The 12,404-nt window shown below is 42.8% G+C and overlaps 1 protein-coding gene across 5 annotated transcripts in view; it reads right to left on the bottom strand.

Moving 5' to 3' along the window:
- The window catches only part of LOC102696247 (transcription factor COE3-like), a 165,507-nt gene that overhangs the window by 23,736 nt on the left and 129,367 nt on the right, over positions 1-12,404 (bottom strand). For all 5 annotated transcript variants that reach the window (XM_069186866.1, XM_069186689.1, XM_069186637.1 and 2 more), the window contains one exon: positions 8,234-8,322. In XM_069186866.1, the coding sequence (XP_069042967.1) occupies positions 8,234-8,322 (89 nt within the window). The remainder of the gene's footprint in view (positions 1-8,233; positions 8,323-12,404) is intronic.

Below are 12,404 nucleotides of genomic sequence, written 5' to 3'. Positions count from 1 at the left end.
ACTATGAGAGGAAACCAAAGCACTCGTCAACACAGGGAGAACATACAAACTCCACACAGACAGCACCAGAACTGCACCCAGGGCCCCAGCGCTGTGTGGTAGCAATGGTATCCACGACACCACTGTGCCACCCTGGTCTTGATGACATACCTCTGAATTCAAAACATATGAACTATAAACCTCAATCCTATTCAACATTTAACATTCTGCAGTTAAAGTGCCTGAAATATTGCTCCTGTCAGTTCCTGTCCATGTAACCTCTAGAGTGTGATTAAAATAAACAAACGCCAACGTATTGAGAAACACTTTGCTATGTGCTCTTGGAAAAATAACATTACGTTCCCTTTCAAATATTGGAGTACAAATTGCAAGAGAGCAATTTTCAAGTTAAAGACTGGGGCTTCTCTCATGGTATGTTAAAAGGTAATGAGCCCTTTCTCAATACATAATTACAAAAAGAAGCCTGTTTATAGAAAAAAGATACTTGTTACTATGGCCACTTGGATTATTTCATAGGGATCTCCGGAGAGAGCACACAAACCACAGAGCAATATTCTGTATGACAATAAATCAATTGAACAAGAACATCACATATTGAAGATTTGCAGGCAGTTATCTGAAACATCAATGTGCCCATTATGACTTTACCTGGAAGACAAACTGTAAAATAAATAATAACAGAGCATTTGTAAAAAAATGTTCTACCGTACTACTATATTTTAGTATAATGCAGACTTACAGAGATGGATTCAAATGTCAATAATTTCGGCTTAAAGGGGTCAATTATGAGAACACCAGGGTTAACACACAGCTGAGGGTCCACTACAGTGAGAGATAAAGCAATTTCACACAATAGGTGCAGCTTCTCAATATCCCCTCCTGCCCCTCTCACTCCTCCCTCTTCCTCTTCCTCACAGCTCCGAGCCTGCAGCACCTCCACCCTTCAGCAAGCTTCCAGCAGATATCAGTCGGGACAGCCTTCCAGCCCTGCGGTCCTGCGGTCCTCCAACCTTTCAGTCCTCCCTTCCTCCCTCCGCCAGTCCTCCCCTCCTCCAGTCCTCCCTTCCTCCAGTCCTCTGGTCCACCGTTCCTCATTATGAAGTCAGAATTCCTGTATACCTGTATCTTTCTTCGTACCAGAACAAACCACAGTGCTGCACAGAGTTAAAGCTATACAATCCCCACATAAGAAAATAAATTCAACATCTTTAAAGAGCTGAGAGTTTCAGTCTGACGTCTAACACAACGCTGTTCCATGAACAGGGTGTATAACAGCACAAGACTTCAGGTCGGCATTTTATTGGGCAAACTAGAGAGCCAGAGGTTGCAGATCGCAGCGAGCATACTGGAACATAAGGGATGAGAAGCTCCTGAAGATTTTTAAGGACCTTGATCATGAAGAGCTCTTTGTGTTATATAGCCCTGCAACTCTGGTGTGAGAGGCTCAAGGACTCCCACTATGAATCTCAGGTACTGATCAGCTACAGTACAATCACCAACACATTACTGGAAGGAGTTAAACAACAATGTCCATGCAGAAGCAAAAATAAAATGTGAAAGTGTTGAATGAGATCACTCTTGTTTCAAATCCTGCTCTTTTACCGACTTGCAGATATACAGTGAAATTCGGTGGATAATTAAAAAGAAGCGACAATCTGACATTCATCAGTTCTTTCAAAGACCACCTGCTGTTCAGAGCACACAGACAGAGCAACGGCAGAAACACAGGAAATGAACAACTCCGGATGAAATATTTCAAAGATTCTTTAAAACAAATTAAACAAACGGATTTCAAAACAGTCGATGTATTTGAATAAGCAGGCATGCGTATTTTGGGTTAAAATAATTTTTTGGAGCCAGAACTGCCACAATTCACATGTTGCTCCCCCGACCAATTTAAAGCAGTGATCAAAAAGAAGACAGTCTCCCTCCATCAGAAGCCAGGCTAACTTATTAACTTACAGTACAAACAACGATACTGCAGCAACAGTAAAGATCAACAACTTGGAATACCATTAGGCACATCGTGCTCTCAATTACTTCAAGGGCCTGTGCTTGTGATAGATACTTTAAGAGTAAAAATTGGTGGTGCTGACATTTTACGTTGCACAGACATCAACATCTTTATTCTGCTGATGTTGTAACGGGTTTTCAGTAGTTTTTTTTTTAAAAGATTTCCTTTAACACTTGCATAACACTCCTGTACGTCTGTGACATTATGCTTGCAAGTGTGAAGTACAGTACTTATGGCCAGGAGAATCGTGGCACTTCAAGAAACATTTCCAATTGTATTTAGAATGATAATATAAACAATGACTTGATGATAAATGATGGCTCCAGGATGGTGTAATGTATTTGAAAAATAATTTGGTAGTCGTTTTTTTGTTCCATATTTAAATTATATGATTTTGTAAACAGAGCCATAAATAACATACTTCTTGAAGCATGACTTGCAAAGTATTTCAGTCTTAAATACAATCATAATTACAATACAGTGACTGGGCTGTTATGTTGTTATAAATGAACCATGCAGCAGGAGACCAAACACAATGCAAAATAATGACTGAGCATTATTTTGATTTATCTTGCATATTATCTTCACTGTCAATTTTAATGTTTAAGTACAGTAAACTGTCTACTTGTAACCATGTAGGAAATCCTGTTTCAGCAATGTGATTACCACGTGAAACTGTAATAAACCACATTTAATTAATTTCATTTAATTTCAAATAATCATTCTTTCAGTCTGTTGTCCTTTAATTACATGAAATAAATACTTTAAACTTTTGTATATACTACAAGTTACGGTAACTACACAAAAATGTGAAATATTACAATATTTGACTCTTTAGAACAGAAGATAACATACATTTTGATGTACTGTTGAGCGGATTTGGAGCTTTTCCTATCAAGAGTTTATAGTGCTTTCTTGTGATCCAAATGAACCCATCACCTATGCTTTTTTGTAAGCATTTCGCAGAAGTCATTATTAACTACTCCATTGCGGCCCCAGACTGAAAATCAATACCGTGCAGCCATGACTCTTAACATCGGATTGATTATTATTATTATCTTTACAGTCGTGCACAAGATCCCTGCATACCTGTTTAAATAGGGCAGTAGAGAAAACATTTCCTTCAGAACTGTGTTATGTGACTTACTGTAATTATAACGGCCACTATTATATTCACTAAATAAACACTCATGACAGGATGGAAATACTAACCTTTTTAACTCATGTTTTTTTTTACTCAAAGGTATTACAAAGGAATGTTCTAAAAAAAGACAACTGCATAAAAACATTAAGATACATTATTACTAGGCTGACACATTTGTACCCATTACTAGAACTGGGGATTTTTTACAAGAGCTTTCTAAGGAAATCTGCTCACTACCAGCTGCGGAGCCCGGACTGGGACAGGAGCTCTGACCACTATGCTCTACTGACATTAACTATCCCACAATAGTTAGCTGGGAGAAAAACCACTGAGCTGGAAGTCAAATTCTCAACAGCAGCAGAGGTGAAGCACACACACTGCCTGACAGAACCTTGTGTCTAGCAAAGGAACTTTCAAAAGTCCTTCTTTGAAGAAATGTACAAATATGCCATCCTTGTCAACATGGAAATAGTATAATTGCTATGGTGATTGTACTCTATATATTTTTAGAAAGCTTTTTTAATTATTATTATACAATGTACATGATCAATTATGACTCTACAACACCGCGACCCTGTACTGCACCTATTATTGAAAATTGATTACCTTCTAACTCACCCTACATACAGTGATCATGATTAATGAGTTCCACCTCTACACACACACCCCAAGCTCCCTCTTTGCCTTTTTGGGGGGTTTTCCTTTATTAAGCCTACCCATAAATAAGCCCGTCACAGCTTTCATGTATGGAGTCACTCTCCGCAGCAACGCAGAAGAGCAAAACACTTTTTTTTTCTGTGTATAAATACTGCACGTGCGCGGTGACTGATTCTGACCGCAGCAGAGACCTTCAAACTCACTGCATTTCTGATCTCAAAAACGGTCCAATCTAGAGGATGTCTTAGAGATCAAAATCATGGGTAACGTTATGTTGCAAAGGACCTATGGGAAGCACGTGGAAAGAACTCATTTCGTTTAGTGCACATAATGGAATCGAACAGTTTTTCTTCCTTTCCCGATGGCTGAGAAGAGGGGTCCAGACCTCAGTAATGGGCCAGAGCTGACGGCCAGCGCCAGGCAGCGAGGGCTGCCCACACAGTCAGTCGCCAGCTTGGCTTTCTGCTCTGCCCTCGTTTTTCAGCGCCTCACTTACTGGACTCCAGCGCTGGAGGGACAGGATCAGCTGACCTCCACAAACGAACCCTCCGACAGGTCCCTTAACAATGATAAATCGCTCTGCGCCTGGGCCCCCTGAACACAATCAGCCTCCAAAACACGAAATCCTTCTCCCAGGCACGGAGGAGAGAAAGCGTTGTGTAAATCCCAGGTTACGTTTCCACGGCCTGAACGATCTCCACTGTCACAGCCTTCTGTCTGAAGACCAGTCGTGTTTAATGAATGTTCATCGCGTGGGTCTCGGGGTCCGCTGGCATAAACTCGCACTAACAAGGTTTGCTCTCATCTGGAGAAGCGCACCACCTCAAATCTGTCTGTGACAACATAAGCAATTGCTGCTACTCCAAAATAAAGTGAATGAGAATTTCACCATTGCTAAGGAGTCTTTATCACAAGGCTGATTATTCCAACTTTATTCCCAGATAACAGCGCATGGGGGGCATGAAGTATTTGGAGTCGTCTCTGATGTTGATTCTTCGGCTACATTATTAAACAATTAAGTGTTGGATTTGCATTCTTTCCCACAGAAGCCCCTGTGTTTCAGGAACTGCAGCAGAACAGCACGTCTTTCTCTTTCTAACTCCAACAATCTCATCGCTTTCTGGAATGGGAACGGAAACACATTTATCTTGTTTTCCACTTCTGTAGAATGAGACAATTAGATAAATAAAAGAAAAACATCAATAAATACTGATGTATGTGAAAGTCTGTGCTGTAGCTCTGGCACAAGTCTGGAATGAAAGCGAGTTTGTCAGAAGCTTTAGTGACCAAGACAGCTCCACTAGCAGACTTGACTGTTTCACAAGCAACAGTGTCTAAGATGCTGTCAGTGTGGGAATCATCAGTAAAAGGACAACAGTGGGCAGGAGTGCACCCTCCGGGATCACGATATCCCTGCCTCAGCTCCACGTGCAAGCAATGGCAGGTGAGCAACTGCAGATCAACCAACTGTGAATTTCAACCAGGAGAGCAAGATGCCATTTTCATTAGCAACAGTCTGCCGAACACTTCACAGAGCGAGATACCACAGTCGGGTTGTGGTGCACAAACCACTTGAGTGCCTGAAAGAGCGCAGGGAATGGACTACTGTTTTTTGTGGAGCGACGCCCGAGACAGTGTTTCCATTTCTTTGTCCACTATCATGGACTTTTTCCAAATCATTTCTTTCTGGAAAACCACTAAGCATATCACTAAAAAGTAAATAATAAAAAGCATAAACTGTTAAGTGTAGCCTGCTACACACCTTCCGGTTTCTGTGTTAGCAAGGTCTTTCACTGCTCTTTCTACTCCTCTTCATCCTACTGCAAGGGATCATGGGTTGAAAACGGCATTGTGACCTCACTCAACAGACTACTCAGTGGCAGTGCTGGATGCACTTGCTTTGTGGTAACATGAATCAGGAGAGGAAGTATTCCATTAATATTTACCAGTATGTCATTTGGGATTAGAAATTCATACGAACTAGTGATTTAACAGACTTGTAAAATAAAAATGAATTGGAGTTTTGTACTTCTGTGACCGAGGTAATTCAATGAGACGCCTGTTTGCCTTTGTGATTGTAAACACATCCTGATGTCCTCCTGTGACTTCGCAATTTAACCAAAGACTCTGCTCAATTAGAACTGCAGATGAACCTAAAGCAGGTTTGTTAAAAAAGTAGTGCATCTAGGCAATGAAATGGTATAGAATGCTGAATTGGTACAAGGAATTTTGTCTTCCTGTCTCGCAGCTGTGAAAGACACCGGTTCGAACCCTTCAGATAAAGCAGGCCCATGTTCACTCTGTTTCACTGGGATTTACCCCAGTTCTCTGCAGAACAGCTGGCAGGGTAACACCACCCCTGTCAACTCAGGGCAAACTGGCATCTATCTAGACACTGTCTGCTGGTGGTGTGTGAGTCTGTGGAGTGATCGGGCTCAGGATGGAAGTCATCTCCATCTCGAAGGTCAGCTTCCTCCAAGGTAGGCTATGTGTGTGTATCACACAGAGATGTGAGTGAATGTACTGTGGATGTGTACATCATGTGGCAGCATGTATGAGTTTTTCCAGATACAACACACATTATTCTAGAAATAAAGAGTTTTGGAATAGAAAAAAATATTTGTTTTTTAGAAAGCAATATTAAAAGAGCTACTGGACTATAATAGCAAGGGATGTACCGACGTTTCACTTGCCTGAATATAATCTAAAGACTAACTGGAAAAAAGCACTTCCTCAAGTTTACAAATTTCCTGAAATCGAAAGGAGTAGGAGCCAATAATTATCAGCATAGCTATCGTATAAATTCAAGGTCTCCGCATCAGTTAAAGGGAAAACAACCTTTTAGCTGATGAGAAAATAATGCAACCTTTACATTTACTTTGAAAAATGTTACAATTCTTTCTAGATAGCTGAAGGACTGAACTGTCCTAAAGTTGATAATTATTTAAGATCATAGATGTACAGTATGTAAGTTTACCTTGTGCAATACATAATCTCCCTTTCCTTTCCATTCTATATGTATGCACTGATTTCTCTTTGATCAAGAAACTGGGTCACAACAGTATGACTACAAAGTACGAACAGCTGTTTCTTCACTTGGATGGGACTGTATGTCGAGAACAAAATGAAATTCCCTAGCACAAAAGCATACATGTATCAAGACAGACTCTTCTTTTCTGATGTGCAAGCATGTCATTTTAATAATGTAAAAAAAATGCCTTTTGAGTTCTCTTTTGAATATGCACAGACATATAAAAGCACATCAAAATGTGATCGTCCACCACAAGACGGAACATCAAAGCAACCAGACAATGTATGTTCACTATTAGTATCAATTTACAAATAAACTGTTTTTTGGAGGATGGATCTTAGATGTCAGAATTTGATAAATGGGTTCAATTTGGCAGCTGTTTTAAACTGTCAGTCCCCATCTGATAGTATCCCCTCTACAGCAGTTCTCTGCCCAAAGGAATTACACTCACTTAGCCAGTGTGGGTTTTGGGGGAAAATAATCTTTTCATACTAACTAGGCAGCAGGGCTCCATGGACAAGTCGTGGGAGAATGTGTTGGCCAGGAAGCACATGTGTGCCTTTATGCCTGTATTTCTGATGTGTAGCGTTTCTGTGCTTTTCTATTGTTGTCTTTATTGGTGTCTAATAAAATCAGAACAAGAGCAATCTAATTCTCTGTCAGAAGAATAAAAAAGAAGATGAATCAAAGAAGATGAAAACAACTTTAAACTGCTGGGACCTCTTCACAACCCTTTATATTATGACGCATTGGAAAACAGGTCCTTTGGCAAAGTGTTAATAAAGCAAATTAGATGTTTTTGTGAACCGTATCAGATTCCCAAGATCAATGCAAATACAGGTAGCGAGTCCCAATGCAAGGCCTGTTTGGTCACGTCTCATATCTTCACGTGTGACCTGACGGAACCACGCCTGGGAAGGATCTCTGATTCTCACCTAAAGAACGAACCTCAAGAAGTGCACAAATCTGTGACAGAGAGCTAAAGGCAACTCCTAACTGAAAAAAGAAAAATGAGGATATTTGAGTGTTTTCTAATACTATAATGTGTGACAGATAATTACATTCTAGGAAGTTTTATGGTCGTGCATTGTGTTAGATACAGAAAAGGGAAACAAGGTAGATTCTTTTACTCCAATGTGAAATTTAAAAACAAAATTTCAGCAATGATTTTCAAAACAGTGTTCTCTTCAATGCCTGTAGCAGGTATTTCATACAGCCCTCTGGGGTTTATATCAGGATTCCCAGAAGCTGTTTAGCTTTAGCGGTAGAGTGGTCTGGGATATTTTCTATCGTCTTTTGTTTTAAAACACTGTTTTGGTCCTGCTTCTGTGACTTCACAAAAAACTGTACGACACATCTCTGTCCCCTGGGACCTTCAAACACTTACCTTGGGTAGCCTCTCAGGATCTCCGGGATGCCTGGGGATGACTTTCTGTAACCTCTGGAAACCGTAGTCTATGGTGGGCTCATTCAGGGCTGGAAAAGTAAAAAGAAATAAAGCTGTTTTCCCTCAGCACTATTAACTTGAGGAAATGAACTACAAATGAAGTTCAGAAGTTGGATCCGCTGCATGAAGGATATGTATTAGACTCTGGGGTCCAGTTTTCAACCACAAGTGATCACCTGAGACCCTCCAATGGAATGGAGACGCCACAACAGGAGGAAGATATCAGGAAAAGAAAGCTAGAGGAAGTGAAGACGGAGGCGCTGAAGATATACCAGGAAAAAAGGTGCTGTTTCTTCCCTACAAACATGTGGACTCCATCACGGATCAATATTTGAACACAGATTTATGGCAAATTAATATTGCTGCTTTACTTTACAGGAAGAAAGTAGGGGGTCATGAAGAAGAAGTGTGTAAAACCTGTTTTTAAATTGGCAGCGATACAAAAATACAGCACAACAATGTAAGAAGGAACCAACCCAAATTTCTCAACCAGTGCCCCAGGATGGTGACTGAAGACACCTCGCTGTAGGAGCTTCTGCCCCTCAGATGAGATGTTAAACTGGCATCCTGACTGCTTGGTTACTAAATATTACATGACTGCTCATAAACATGTGGGTATTAACCCCGCTGTCCTGGCTCAGTTTCTCTCTAGGCTTGTACCACCTGGCCTCCCTCAAGTCCGCTCTTCAGCTGGTGGAGCAATCTCTGTCTGATCTGTCTGATCTAGAAACACAGACTAGAAGACAGCTGGGAACAGAGACCAGGAGGACCCTCTTTACGCAGAGGGCTGTGGGAGCATGGAACAAGACCGTGAAGCTCACACTAAGGCTTCCTTCAGGAAATGACTCGATGAGATCCTCAGGTCACTTAACTGGCCGCAGCCAGACAAGGTCAATAGGGAAACCCAACGGCCCGCTTACGTTTGTGACCTTCCTTACGTTCTTAATTGCACTTTAGTCCAAAGGCTCGATTCTTCCCAATAAGAACACAATTACCATGGCAGCACTTGTCTCAGCCCGAATGTGTCTGCACCCACAGCACAATGCGATCAAGCAGAACCACCACGACCCGAAAAGGGCCGTCTGACAGCTCCACAGTCCTCCGCCGCAGTTCCCACTCAGACTGTCGTGGTTGGAAATGTAATATCCTCACTAGGAAACTTTTCGTCTTCCAGCCAGTCACTTTTGGCCACATTTATCTGCAAACACAGGAGTCTCTCTAGTAGTTGCACTGCAAACAACATTAAAATGCCCAAGGTAGCGAATTCTTCAGTGCTTAGCTATTTAGATATCATTCCAGATGCTAAATCAGCATGTACAATCACTCTAGCTCGCTTGATTTTTTTTTTCTAAGAGACCACAAGTGATACCAGATTAAGTCCTATCAGATACTGCACCAAAAATGTAGATTCTGTATAGAGTATACAGTATGATGGAAATTATATACAGAGCGATACTGCAAATATTCACCCTTTTTAAAGAAAAACAGGACTGAGTGTTTAACTAGGAGCTGCATGATGCTGAGGTGCTTATAAACAATCCTGTCACACAAGAGAAGGCCTAATTGTCACAGGGAAGTCCATCAAGTAGCACTGTATAATGCACTGCTTCTCACCACAAATGTACAGTACAGTGCCGGTGCTTTTCTATAGAAAGGGGGCTGCAGAAATCAGATCTGAAAGACTCGTGTTTTTAAATAGGCAAATTCAACATCTCGGCCTGCCATCAGTCTTTTCTCCCATTGATTCAGTCCCTTCCTATGGAGAGGCAGGCGTGGGGGTTTAAGCATCTGCAGTTTCAAGTTCTGCATTTCAGTCTGAAGCAGCCCTGGGGGGCGTCGGCAGCAGAGAGGAGTGTCGTCTACCTCATCTTCCCGGGAGGAGCTCGTGCCCATTTCCCGGACCCCTGCAGGTGTGGCGGGGTTAAGGCTGAAGTCGGGCTCGGGCCTGTCTGTGACTCGCTGCGCTATACTCATTAAGTGCGCGGCTAGACCTCTAGTGAGCTATTTTAAGGCTGCCCAACAGTATCGCTTTCAGAAATTGTTTCAGACTAATTTGATTCCATTTTCTTACCACCTCCTTTATTTCTATTCTCCTGAATGTACTGCAGAATAGCCCGCCTACAATTTCCATTCCTTTATGCAAAAAAACCAGAAACGAGTTAAAGAAATTTCTCCATAATCAAGCCCATTAATCATAAAAGGCTGTCAAATTTGACTTTGGGGACAATTTGTCAGCCTGCTTGCCCACTCTGCTTTTGTCACACACGGCTCTTGTATTTTATAAGGATGATTGACACTCCAAATACCGGGAGTAGAATAGCTAGTTTACGCTAATATGCATAACTGGCGGTTTCATGAATAAGAATAAGGACGCACCGGCGAATCTGCCTTTTGAAAGCAGGCGCTTGCGTGTCGCGACGGCAAATAGATGTTATTACTGCTATAACAATATTTGTTTTCTTTCCCGAAATGGGCCTGCGAGCCGCTAAATCAAATTTGTTTAAGCTCGTTTGTACAGAGGAGAAGAAAAGGGCTTCGAGCCCGGCTGCTCTGTGGGCGCCTTGCCGCGGCCTGTCGGCGGCCTGTCGGAGAAGCGGCTCAGGTGTCAATGAACATGCTCAAGCAGCTCGGACAGCGGGCTCTGCTCAGCGGCTCGGCTGGGCTCTCGTTGCGTTTCTTTTACTTTTCTGTTCATTATATATCACTATAAATGCCGGGGGGGGGTTTTCTCCCTCTTATTTTTCCCCCCACTGACGATACGGCTTTGGAGGAGAGGCGTGCGTGTGTGTAGCTATTAACGAAAAACACAGAAGAAAAGACGAGACGATCCCGAATTAGAAAAGGCCGGGTCTGCGTCAGTTGTTTGGCCTCTGCCGATGAAACACGCCGTGTCTGGTCAAGACGGGGAAAACGTGCACTGAAACTTTCAATTCTCATATCAAACCGCGCTCTGCGGGGAGAGCAGGAGCGGTTTCTGAAGGGGGAGTGAATCAAATACAGAGCTCCACATGCAAAGCGTGTCATCACCATGTGCCCAACGGTGCCTGCATTTAGACCTAGGCTGATTATTTTTTTTGTGTGTGTATGGGGCAATTCTGTTTTCGCTCTGTTTTGCACTCCCACCCCAGCGCATGATGTTATTCCACACAGGAGAGCGAGGAGGGAGCTCATCAAGAGCCGGGCTCGCCGGGAAAGAGAGGCGCCGCCGCTCACTCCCTGCCGCTTCTCCAGGCGGGGGCTCTGATTGCTGAGAGGAGCCGAGGAACTTCCGAGCCGAGTAATTTCCAGGCGGCGGAGGAAAAAGACAAGAGCGCGGATCTTGGGGAGCCGGCGCTTCATTTTAATAAAGCTCGCAACGGGGTGTGCGTCGAGCCTCCCCCCACCTCGACTGCAGCACCTTAAATTAAACCCATTACTTTTCCTTATTAAAACGCGGGCGAACTCTGACTTCTGCTCCTGATTGGCTGCCAGGATCCCAATCATGTACCCAATCAATACAGTCCCTCTTTCTAAAGAGCCCAGGTAATTGGAGAATGGGAACGCGCAACTGAACCCTGACCTCCGATGCATTACACGGCTGATATGAAGATAGATTGCCTGATTTAGTGTAAACATATGCTCCAATTCCAGCCATCAGCGCCACTTTCTCCATCGTAATTTGTATTGATTTTCGGCCATCTTCGCATTCTGCTGAACGTGTGATTAGACGGGGAAAGATAATGTAGTTCACTTGAAAGTGTGTGTGAGAGGGAGCGTGTGAGTCTTTTTTTTTTCGTGCTCTGCTACCGAGGTGATTACATAGTCTACTCGAGTCTACGGTTACAAATGGAATACCATGAGCCTGGGAAAGCAAGACGGGCGGCCAGGATGCTGGCAAATGCGATTTCTATTGACACACCAAACATAACCACAGAGAGCTGGGGAAAAACTCGGCAGCAAAGAGGGAGCTCTGCCCCTGCTAGATCAGACTCACAGGTCACCTGGAGCAGAAAGGCCGCGTGATGAAAGATAGAAAAGCCGTCTCTAAAGCATTAAAACAACTAAATCATAAACCCATTCCAACACTCACAAGTGGTCCGCTCTGCAGACCTCTCATTCTTACAGGCTGGTG

Source organism: Lepisosteus oculatus, chromosome 1, assembly GCF_040954835.1.
Source record: "Lepisosteus oculatus isolate fLepOcu1 chromosome 1, fLepOcu1.hap2, whole genome shotgun sequence".
NCBI lineage: Eukaryota > Metazoa > Chordata > Actinopteri > Semionotiformes > Lepisosteidae > Lepisosteus > Lepisosteus oculatus.
The sequence above is the reverse complement of the archived record's forward strand: the minus strand, read 5'-3'. Positions and strand labels throughout refer to the sequence as shown.